A 12500-nucleotide genomic window follows, 5' to 3' on the forward strand; every position below is an offset into this window, starting at 1 on the left:
TCCTCCTCGTCACCGTGGATACCGTGGGTACCGTGGGTGTGAAGGGGCCCTTTTGTCAGAGCTGCGGAGCCCGTCAGGGTTAATCAGGCAGAGAGCAAGGCAGGCAGCTCAGAGCGTTTGGGACTTGACTGACAGGCACTGGGATCACAGCGGTGAAGGGCCGTGTGTTTGGGTGTTTGTGTCTGTGTGTGTGTGTGTCTGTGTGTGTGTGTGTGTGTGTGTGCGCTACAGAGTACAATGAGCTACAGAGGAGGAGAGACAACTTCAGAGATCCCGAAGCCTCTCAAAAAGACTCTGAAAAAGCTGACAGGATTATTATTTATCTTTTTGGGTCTTCTGTTCTTCTCGCTTTCCTTGTGAATGTTTTTTTCCCCTCCTCTCTCTTCTTTATTCAGTTTCTCTCTCAGCCCTGTTTGCCCTTTAGGCGGTAATCCTCCGGCTTGCTCCTCTCGTGATGGGACTCCAACAGTGAAGAAATGAAACATCTCCTGTTTTCACTTAAGCCACTTATCTGGAGTTTCTGTATCAGTAAGGGATAGTGGGACAAGGGAGAGTCAAGATGGAGAGAGAGAGAGAGAGAGAGAGAGAGAGAGAACTAATTAATCAGCCTTTTTATTGCTGAGCTTCAGTGCTACAGCTGATAAGGGAGGGGGCGAAGAAAGTCCCTACTTTCCCTTAGGTTGTCCCAGCCACCATACTGTGGGTGTAGTTGACAACGCAAAGATTACCTCAAGAGGGACGCTTCAACACTAACCCCATCCCTGCATTCCACCTCCTGCCTCTGTGTGCAGTGGGGGGGGGGGGGGGGGCCGGGCGGGTCCTTCCCAGCGAGGTCCTGGCTGTTAATAGCCGTCCAGGGATGTGCCTGTGAGCTGGTTCGCTGGCCTCTGCACCCTGCTGATAGCAACGCCGCAGACATTTGTACAGCGCTCCGATAAGAATCGCAGAGCGTAGATGTATAAATGTGTTTTCCTCCGCTCGGCTGCCGAGGCCCCTGCTCTATCACGGGTGCGATCGGGGGCCCTCGTATCTGCCCCGACCAGACCAGAAGGTGACAGCGCGCAGAGGGCCGTTGATGTTTTAGTAGATGTTGGGTTTATTCCTCCAGTGCAATACTGTTAGTATGATGTGTGTATGCTCTTGCTGCAAATGTTGTCGCATGGCATAAAGGCTTTGTCTCCGGGGCAGATTAATGTAAATGCACGCAGTGGGCCGATGCATTCATCCCCGTGTGTGAGAAATACGCGGTCTGTGTCCCTGTGGGAAACTCTGCACACCAAAGAACTAACGGAGAACCACGAGACGCTCATCCCATGTCCTGCCTCCCGTGGGGTCCTCAGTGGAACCAGGGGTTTGGGCCCCCGTGACCACAGCTGACCCGGGCGTACGGAGTTCTGGGGGACTGGAGAGTGGACGCTGCCAGACTGACAGGATGCTCTGCTCCCCCCAGCTCCCGTCGGTCAGCTCCCTGGGCTGTGTACACACACACACACACACACACACACACACACACACACACACACACTGGGGACCCTCTCTCTCAGGATGAGCATCCCTTCTCTCTGGCTGTGCCTAGGCTCCATGTTGGAAGCTAATGCCCCCAAACGAAGACTAATGAGGGTGTCCAGCTCACCACTGTGCTGTGCTGTGCTGTGCGTTCCCCACCTCTGCAGTTCTAGAGGGGGAAGCATGGGCCACATTAACTATGCTCTGTGCTCTACAAGCTCTGGATCTTTTTTTGGACATGGCTTTCCCCCCCAAAACCCACCCATACACCTACCTCCTCTCCCGCCCCCCTTCTATTCCTGCATTCCTTCCCTGTCTCCCACTCCTCCTCTCCTCCCTGTCTCTCTATCTGGCTCCTCCTCTCCTCCTCTCCTCTCCTCCCTGTCTCTCTACCTGTCTCCCTCTCCTCCTCTCCTCTTCTCCTCCTCTCCTCTCCTCCCTGTCTTTCAACCTGTCTCCCTCTCCTCCTCTCTTCCCTGTCTCTCTACCTGTCTCCCTCTCCGCCTCTCCTCCTCTTCTCCTCCTCCTCTCTTCCCTGTCTCTCTATCTGGCTCCTCCTCTCCTCCTCTTCTCCTCCTCTTCTCCTCCTCTCCTCTTCTCCTCCACTCCTCCCTGTCTCTACCTGTCTCCCACTCTTCCTCTCTCCTCTTAATGTAATGTAATGTATGCTTGTCTTGCATGGGATGTGTGTGTGTGTGTGTGTGTGTGTGTGTGTTATTGCTTCTCCTGTGTGCTGCATTGTAATCTAAGTTAATGCATGGCATGCTCTCCTCTCCTCTCCTCTCCTCTCTCCTGTGTTCTCTGTTCTCTGCTTCTCTCCTCCAGGAGCGGCAACGAGGAGAAGCTCATGGCCCTGCTCACGCCCCTCAACGTCAACTGCCACGCCAGCGACGGCCGTAAGGTGAGACACACACACACACACACACACACACACACACACACACACACACACACACACACACACACACACACACACACACACCCCTGACAGGCCCTGTGCACTCACCTCTCCTCTCATCCCTTTCATCTCTTAACTGGACTCCAGCAGCCCAAGGTGTACCATGTACTTTCACACGAGTGTGAAGATACACACACACACACACACACACACACACACACACACACACTTCTCTGTAACCCTGTGTTCTGCTGTTGCACCATAAAGCACACTTGTTCAAGGACACCAAATGCTGCAGGATGTAAAGTCATGTGAACACTAGTGGCGGTGGGTTAGCACGCGCTCTGCTAGCTCAGCGTTAGCTCTGCCACAGATGTGAAGGCAGCAGTTCAGGCAAAGAGCAGCAAATAAAGACAAATTAATCAGCAAGTGCCTCTTTAAACCTTTAAGGCACGCTTTTGGGGTGGAATAACCTTTTCATGGTTTAGAGTTGTAGTGGTGCTCTCGTGTGTGTGTGTGTGTGTGTGTGTGTGTGTGTGTGTGTGTGTGTGTGTGTGTGTGTGTGTGTGTGTGTGTGTGTGTGTGTGTGTGTGTGTGTGTGTGTGTGTGTGTGTGTGTGTGTGTGTGTGTGTGTGTGTGTGTGTGTGTGTGTGTGTGTGTGTGTGTGTGTGTGTTTCTTGGAGCAGTTCTGTACTGAAATGGTGAATAATTCAAAAAGAAGAGCACAGTCGTTTTGCTTCCATACAAATGAAAAATGCAAAGCTAGGGCAAAGGCAGTGTCTGAACCACAGTCAAGGCGTTGAGTTAGTCTTGCAAGCTGGTATCTCACACACACACACACACACACACACTAGATGGTGACGACATGGTTAATGGTGTCCAATCCCCATGAAGGCTGGATCCTTCTCTAACCGATGACTTCAAGGTGCCTCTCCACTGTGTGTGTATGTGTGTGTGTTTGTGTGTGTGTGTGTGTGTGTGTGTGTGTGTGTGTGTTTGTTTGTGTGTGTGTGTTGTGCCTCTCCACAGCAGAGTCTCCTCTTCAGATGAATATATCTATGAAATATAGCAGCCACCATTTCTTTTCGTCCGTCTATCCCTCCATCCCTCCATCCAGCTGAGTTAATCCTGGAGCCTACAGCACACTATGGCCCTTATCTTTATGACACCTTCAGGCCCTGGGGCTGTAATACACTGAGATGGGATGGGACTCCGGCTCTGGAGGAGGGGGACTGATCCCTGTTAAACGGCAGCGGCGCTCCGGCGTTCCAGCGCTCCGGCGCTCCGGATCCGCTGAGCCAAGAGCGAGGGGTCGGATCCACTGAGAAGGCTGTCGGGGGGAAAGGGGGGCAAAGGAAAGGATTGAGGCGTCACTTTGGAAAAGGGTGTGTGTGTGTGTGTGTGTGTGAAAAGGGTGTGTGTGTGTGAAAAGAGTGTGTGTGTTTGTGTGTGTGTGTGTGTGTGAAAAGGGTGTGTGTGTGTGTGTGTGTGTGTGTGTGTGTGTGTGTGTGTGTGTGTGTGTGTGTGTGTGTGTGTGTGTGTGTGTGTGTGTGTGTGTGTGTGTGTGTGTGTGTGTGTGTGTGAAAAGGGTGTTGTTTGCCAAAGCCTGGGAAGAAGGGGCTTACAGCAGGTGACAGTGTCTCTGCTCACAAGGGAAGCATCTTAGATTGGCTCCTATCGATCCAGTGCGTGCGTGCGTGTGTGTGTGTGTGTTTGTGTGTGCACGCGTGTGTTTATGTGTGTGTGTGTGTGTGTGTGCGAGTGTGTGTGAGTGTTTGAGACACACCCGCCCAGAAGGGATGGTTAGATGGCCATCCGGACTAGGTCACCACGCTGTTTGGCACGGTTTAGACTGATTTATGGCAGGGGCTGGGCAGAAGCCAAATGGATAAACAGAGTTTCATTGCGAAGGAGGATTCACTCGCTTCCGGGGACCAGGGGCTTGCCTCAGCGGTCAGCTCATTATTTTGTTTCAAATATGTAAATGTGAACATGAATTATTGCTGCTAATCTCAATTAAAATGCAGAAAAACTAAGTTTTGATGGCTGTGATGTTTACTGCACATGAGACTACTGCAGACATGAATTTGAAATGGTGTCTCTACCCCTGTTTTGATTTGGCAGTACGGAGGCCGGAGCACATGTTTATTTGTGGTAATAACGTAAGGTAGGGCTCCATTCCATTAACAGTGCGTTTGGTTTGGGTGTGATCATGGTGGAGTTTGGCTGCTGATTGCCTTATGCTGATACACACACACACTCACACACACACACACACACACACACACAGACAGACAGACACACACACACACACACACACACACACACACAGACACACACACACACACACACCTTATACTCTTCCTGTTGTGTTTTCCACTCGGTGCATTCCGCTCGCGTTCCTGGTGCTGTGCTGCTAACAGCACGCGGCTTTGTGTTTGATTTTAATTCAGCTCCACAAGGGAGTCGATGATGACTGCGGCAATCATAATCAACGCGTGGCCGTGCCGGTTCCCGTTAGAGAAAGCTGTCGTACGCATCACATCCTCATCAGGGCCCTGACTCGTTACTCTGCCCACGCCCGTTCGCTTTTAATAAGAATCTTTTCCTGGGTGTGTGTGTGTGTGTGTGTTCGTGTGTTCGTGTTTTTTTTAATAAGAATCTTCTCCAGCTCCCGCACCCTGCTCTCCTGAAAACTAGCCTGGGTTTGTGTTGCTCTCCGTATTCACACTAAAGTCAAGGGAATCTAAAGTGCCTGTAGAGAGTGTGTGTGTGTGTGTGTATGTGTGTCTAAATTTGAGGAAAGTTTAGGATGCACCCCCCCTTCTCTGTTCTTTCAGCTGAGATGAGGTGATGGGCTTGTTTAAAGCAACCGTATGCTAGTGTTTACGGTTTTTAATGGACATTTCGGAGTAATTGGATTTTATAAGGAAAGCAATTTCATCTTGATGGGATATGGTCGTGTAATGGAAGAGATAAACACATCTGTTGTTTCGAAAAACGTAAACAGGGCTGTTATGTCCTCAAATATATGACCAACATGCATCAGTTGGTAAGCTAGTGGCAAGTGTGCAATTATAATTTGCCATTTAAGACTGTTGGCTGTTAGCTTCTTCGGGGTTATTCATTGTCTGCACAATTTGACCTTGTTGGCTCTCCAGCTGAAGACATTTTGCCAATGAATGATGTTTCCAGTGTGGCTGCTTTTGGTGTCAGGACCAGTGTGGGTACAGACTCCACTACTAGACCCACAGTATACTAGACCACTACTAGACCCATAGTATACTAGACCACTACTAGACCCATAGTATACTAGACCACTACTAGACCACTACTAGACCCATAGTATACTAGACCACTACTAGACCCATAGTATACTAGACCACTACTAGACCCATAGTATACTAGACCACTACTAGACCACTACTAGACCCATAGTATACTAGACCACTACTAGACCCATAGTATACTAGACCACTACTAGACCCATAGTATAATACACCACTACTAGACCCATAGTATACTAGACCACTACTAGACCACTACTAGACCCATAGTATACTAGACCACTACTAGACCACTACTAGACCCATAGTATACTAGACCACTACTAGACCCATAGTATACTAGACCACTACTAGACCCATAGTATAATACACCACTACTAGACCACTACTAGACCCATAGTATACTAGACCACTACTAGACCCATAGTATACTAGACCACTACTAGACCCATAGTATACTAGACCACTACTAGACCCATAGTATACTAGACCACTACTAGACCCATAGTATACTAGACCACTACTAGACCACTACTAGACCCATAGTATACTAGACCACTACTAGACCACTACTAGACCCATAGTATACTAGACCACTACTAGACCCATAGTATACTAGACCACTACTAGACCCATAGTATACTAGACCACTACTAGACCACTACTAGACCCATAGTATACTAGACCACTACTAGACCCATAGTATACTAGACCACTACTAGACCACTACTAGACCCATAGTATACTAGACCACTACTAGACCACTACTAGACCCATAGTATACTAGACCACTACTAGACCACTACTAGACCCATAGTATACTAGACCACTACTAGACCCATAGTATACTAGACCACTACTAGACCCATAGTATACTAGACCACTACTAGACCACTACTAGACCCATAGTATACTAGACCACTACTAGACCCATAGTATACTAGACCACTACTAGACCCATAGTACACTAGACCACTTGTGGCTGCCTTTCTATGGTTTCTAATTTTCCATATTCCAATATCCAGTTAAGGCCGTGGGTCGTCAGCAGGTAGTGGATTACGCACTCTCGGTAGTTTCCAGTTAAAAGAATAATCCATTTATTGTGGCTTCAAAAAGGGTGAACATAAACGAGTAGTATACATCAATCAACTTTGAATACAGTAAACTAAAAAAGCTAAACTATTATCGAAAAGTGTACCGAGAAGTGTACCGAGAAGTGTACCGAAAAGTGTACCGAAAAGTGTACCGAGAAGTGGTCAAAAAACTGTATGTTTAACCCACCTAGACCCAACATTTGCTATCAGTCTTCTACTCAATTATCCATCCAGGTGACGCTACTCATAAGCCGTCCAGGTGGCATCTAATCAGCGGTCCAGGTGACAATTAAACAATTAACCTAAATTTCCAGAATGGTAGCCTAATATGCAGGTTAAGAAACTATAGGCAAACGTAGAATAGGCAAACTTAGAAACAGTATAATTACATAACATAACCAAACTAACTCAGGGGAAATGTAAACTTTAAGGTCAGACAAAAATGTCCAAAACGGCTACAACATTCCGGCCCCTAATTCTTGTTTTAACAAGCAATTACAAATATACAAGTAGCCATTTTCATATAAAACTTTGGATAAGTGCAAGATCAAAGTCTATTCACACATTGCATTACAATTACATCTCCATAGGTGTCTTCAGGAAAAAGTTCAAAAAAGGTCAAGGGTCAAAAGTTCAAAAGAGAGTTCCAAAAAAGTTCAAAAGAGAGTTCCAAGTGATGTGATTATGTAAATGGTCTGTATGCGTGTGTTCAAAAAAGGTGTATGTTTCATAATGAGATGTATAGCCGCGTGTCAGCTTGTCAATAAGTGAGTATCAGTGTACGTGCAGTCAGAGGTTCCAGAACATGACTCAATTGAAGGCCAACCTTCACTGTTGCCTTTACACAGCCTCCAACAGGAAGCAGATCTTGCTGATGGGTTTTTCAAATTAGTTTGCTTGTGCCTTGACACTGACTTTCTTGCAGCTGTGTTGGCATGAGGGATCCAATAGTGACGACGCAGAGTGGGCAGCATTTGGTTTTTTCCTCTATGGCCAACTCTTTCATTGACATGCTGCAGAATGAGTTTGGAAAAATGTCTTTCCTTTGGCAAGATTGCAGGATGTTTTGTTTCCTCAGGTAAGGCTGATTTGCTTAATCTGCCGCCAACTCTAAACACTCCATCAGTGACCACTGGATCAAGCTTGTATAGATGACTTGACTTCACGGCACAAGAGCTCAAAGCAGCCATTTTCATTCCATAATGTGTTCTTTGCACAAAGCCCACTATGGTCTCCTCTGTCAAAGACAGGTCAGCAGCTGAGAGTTGAGAGTTCCACTGCAGTTGAGCTGAGAGCATCTTGTCTAAGCGCACATCCAGAACAGCAGCTGCGAGCTCCAGACGTGGCATGGTGACTGGTTTTAGTGGTGCCACTCTTGCTTTTCCAATAACAAAGGCAACACACACTTCTTGTTTGCTGTTTGGTAGCCGAAGGTTCGACACAGCACCAAATCCAGTTTCGCTGGCACCACAAAAGTGATGCAGCTGTGCCAAAGCGATTTCATCCAAATCTTTGGGCGTGAAACATCTGCGGATGCTGAATGAGTTAGGCAGAACCAAATCATACACCCATCGTTGCCATTCTTGAGCCAATTCTAATGTAGCCGTCTCATCCCAACTGAATTTCTCCTTACAGAGATGCTGCAGAATCTGTTTGTTGTTGGGCATTCTAACATCAGAGTTACGAAAAGGTAATCTCAAGTGGTAGTGTCCATCTTTAAGCACGGCAGAGTTTGACATGGTTTCCATAAACTGTTTATCTTCCACAGGCATTTCTGTTTGTTCATCACAGTGTTGTTCCACAAAATCCTGATCATACTGTCTGATTTCTTCCAAACTGCTAACAGATATGCGGTTAACTTGCACAAAAGCAGAATCATGCCCATCACCATCTTCATAACAACCTAGAGGACCATTGATGACCCACCCAAGACGAGTTAGCATAGCACAGGGCCCAATACCCTCACTGCTCACTACCCTCCAAGGTTCCAGTGCTTTAGGAGCATTCACACCAATAAGCAGCCCAATGCTTGCGTCTATCAGTGGTAACTCGATGTCCTTCAAATAAGGCCATTTCCTTACATGTTCCTCTGTAGGAATGTTTTCTTTAGTGATCGGGATTGACTTTTGTGTGTAGACATCTGTCAGCTTTAGGTAAGTGTCTTCATTAAAAGCAGAAACTGCCAGTCCAGCCAGCTTGAATGAACTTACAGGCTTTTCCTGTCCCATCGTTTTAAGCAGTACCTCTACTTTCTTTCCGGACCCATTCAACTGAGTCATCAATTCCTCTGTACAAAATGTGGCAGAGCTGCCCGGATGGAGGAAGGCATATGTCTCCACAACTTTGGATCCTTTGTCCAGTTTTACCTTCACTGGGACGACAGACAGTGCACACTCTTTTGCTCCGGCCCCAGTATGGTTCTCAGTTTCAAAGGACACCAGAGCTGTTGACATTGTTGTTTCTTTGGATTCAGGCTTATTCGTTTGAGACTGTTTGGGGGTTTCTTTTGGGGCTTGCTCTGGACTGCTTTCTGTTTTACATCTAGGTGCTGGTTGGGGTAAGCTGGCTGGGGGAAATAATGGAGAAGTTTTGAAATGAACAGGGGAGATTTGTGACATTTCCACTGTTCTCGTTGGCTTTTGTATCGTTGCAGGTGGCAAGAACTCCGTGGTGGCTGTGACTAAGCTACCTGATGATGCGCTTTGTGATCCATCACTTTCTTCCTGAACTTGCATGGAAGACAAAAACTGCAATTTTGCATTAGCTACGGCCGAATCAGTTTTTAAAGCTAACGCCTCTTTGCGAGCCTTTAACTGAAGCTCCTCTGTCTCTTTACGTGCTTTTAACTCAAGCTTCTCCGATTCCAGTGCATGCTTTTCTTGTAGCGATTGCGCTTTTACACGTAAAGCAGCGCACTCTACCTCGGCCTCAATTTGTGCCAATAAGGCTCTAAACCCCCTACTTCCTCTGCTGGAGGATTTGCTGAATGCAGTCGATATTTTACTAGAAGCTCTGCTTGATTCTTTAGCGGAGCTTTTCGCAGCGCCGTCTGCACCCCTGCTATGCGCCTTCGGAGACGGGCCTACTTGGGAAACGCTGTCCTCAGGCAGAATATCATCTTCTTTGTCACCATCAATCAACCATGCTTGCGTTTGCTCAATAAATGCCCTAAAACCAATTAACTTAGGCTCATACCAGCCCGTATGGTCAGATTCTCGCTCATCTTCGCTTACTAACAAACTCTGAACTGAAACTTGCAAATTCATAAATTCTTCGAAATGATGATGAAACGTTTCCATGTGCTTATTAACTGATTCTTTTGATTCTCCTGCTTTTATACAAGTCTCAATTTCATTACGTTTTCTTGTTAGAAAGCTGAGTTTGCCTCTGCGTGTTCCAAGTAACTTCAAAAGTTCACGTTCGTTTTCAATGTCTTGTTCATGGTCCGCCATGTTAAACTTAATTCAATATCCAGCAATTCAAAAAGTAGAAATCCACTTCACTTCAATGTCCAATTCAAAAACTTATTTTCCAATTTAAATATCCACTTTGCTTCCTTAAATCAGTGATTCAAAGTCCAGCCCGACGCGTCGGGAGATTCACAAACAATTCACCGCGTTACTCACAAGCTTTCGCGATGTCCAAGTTCCAAGTTAATTCCATGTCCAAATCCATTGGTCCATCTTCGTCCTAAATTCCAAGTTGTTTTCTAGTAATCCCTGGAGTTTTTTGACTTAAATGTGGCGGCCTTTCTATGGTTTCTAATTTTCCATATTCCAATATCCAGTTAAGGCCGTGGGTCGTCAGCAGGTAGTGGATTACGCACTCTCGGTAGTTTCCAGTTAAAAGAATAATCCATTTATTGTGGCTTCAAAAAGGGTGAACATAAACGAGTAGTATACATCAATCAACTTTGAATACAGTAAACTAAAAAAGCTAAACTATTATCGAAAAGTGTACCGAGAAGTGTACCGAGAAGTGTACCGAAAAGTGTACCGAAAAGTGTACCGAGAAGTGGTCAAAAAACTGTATGTTTAACCCACCTAGACCCAACATTTGCTATCAGTCTTCTACTCAATTATCCATCCAGGTGACGCTACTCATAAGCCGTCCAGGTGGCATCTAATCAGCGGTCCAGGTGACAATTAAACAATTAACCTAAATTTCCAGAATGGTAGCCTAATATGCAGGTTAAGAAACTATAGGCAAACGTAGAATAGGCAAACTTAGAAACAGTATAATTACATAACATAACCAAACTAACTCAGGGGAAATGTAAACTTTAAGGTCAGACAAAAATGTCCAAAACGGCTACAACACCACTACTAGACCCATAGTATACTAGACCCATAGTATACTAGACCACTACTAGACCCATAGTATACTAGACCACTACTAGACCACTACTAGACCCATAGTATACTAGACCACTACTAGACCCACAGTATACTAGACCACTACTAGACCCACAGTATACTAGACCCATAGTATACTAGACCACTACTAGACCCATAGTATACTAGACCACTACTAGACCACTACTAGACCCATAGTATACTAGACCACTACTAGACCCATAGTATACTAGACCACTACTAGACCACTACTAGACCCATAGTATACTAGACCACTACTAGACCCATAGTATACTAGACCACTACTAGACCCATAGTATACTAGACCACTACTAGACCCATAGTATACTAGACCACTACTAGACCCATAGCATCGCCCCATCTGTCCGATGTGAAGAGCAGAGAGCTCCAGACGTTCCTGCTAGTCTGCGTGTGTTTTTGCCAACCCAGTTCCCTTCCCACCCCAGACAGTCACTTGAGGTAGTGGAGTCACTTTTTTGGAGAACTTGCAGTAAGCCGTCGCTCCCACCAGACTGAAGAAAAAGCCCTGGCCTTCTCTTCTGGTCATTAAGAGCGTGTCACCCTGGCAGTGCCCTCTCAGTGGGAGAGAGGATGGTCACCCAGGGTCTCACTAATTGGCAAACCGAAGACTCTTTGAGTGCTCCATCATGGACGCTACCCTGTTTCAGGCAGTCCCTCAGCTCTAACCTCAAGAGCCATCTGAAGTTTAAGGCACGATATGGGGCGCCTCGTTTGGCCTTACTCACACGCACACACTCTCTCTCTCTCTCTATCTCTTTCTCTCTCTCTCTTATATTCTCTCTCTCTCTCTCTCATATTCTCTCTCTCTCTCTCTCATATTCTCTCTCTCATATTCTCTTGCTCTCTGTCTCTCTCTCATATTCTCTCTCTCTCATATTCTCTCTCTCTCATATTCTCTCTTACTCTTCCACTCTCTCTCTCTCTCTCTCTCTCTCTCTCTCTCTTTCTCTTTCTCTCTCTCTCGCTCACACACATGCACACACACACACACACACACACACATACACACACTTTAGGAGAATAAAGAAGCCTACATTTTGTCCTGTTTGTCAGGGATACTGGAGCCGGGTGCAGGCTGTGTCATTCTGGAAGGTTCCCCCTGCACCTCTGTTGTGTTTTTACGCCAAGAGGGTTGATTTGGGCTATTTTCAGCCCCCTTCGTGAGTCACAGCGTCTTTGTCTGCCGTGTAATTGCAGCTGTTTACCCCACAGCTGTGTCTTATGCTGTGTGTGTGTGTGTGTGTGTGTGTGTGTGTGTGTGTGTGTGTCTTATGCTGGGTAATTGCGTTTTATAGTGCTCTTACAGGAAGAGAACCTA

The 12500-nt window shown here is 46.4% G+C and overlaps 1 protein-coding gene across 1 annotated transcript in view; it reads left to right on the top strand.

The window, feature by feature from the left end:
* The window catches only part of tnksa (tankyrase, TRF1-interacting ankyrin-related ADP-ribose polymerase a), a gene marked incomplete at its 5' end in the record, with an annotated part of 135507 nt that overhangs the window by 58995 nt on the left and 64012 nt on the right, over positions 1 to 12500 (top strand). Inside the window, one exon of the mRNA XM_080842586.1 lies at positions 2332 to 2407. Coding sequence (XP_080698712.1) covers positions 2332 to 2407 — 76 coding nt within the window. The remainder of the gene's footprint in view (positions 1 to 2331; positions 2408 to 12500) is intronic.

This window comes from Sprattus sprattus, assembly GCF_963457725.1.
Source record: "Sprattus sprattus genome assembly, chromosome: 7".
NCBI classification, from domain to species: Eukaryota; Metazoa; Chordata; class Actinopteri; order Clupeiformes; family Clupeidae; genus Sprattus; species Sprattus sprattus.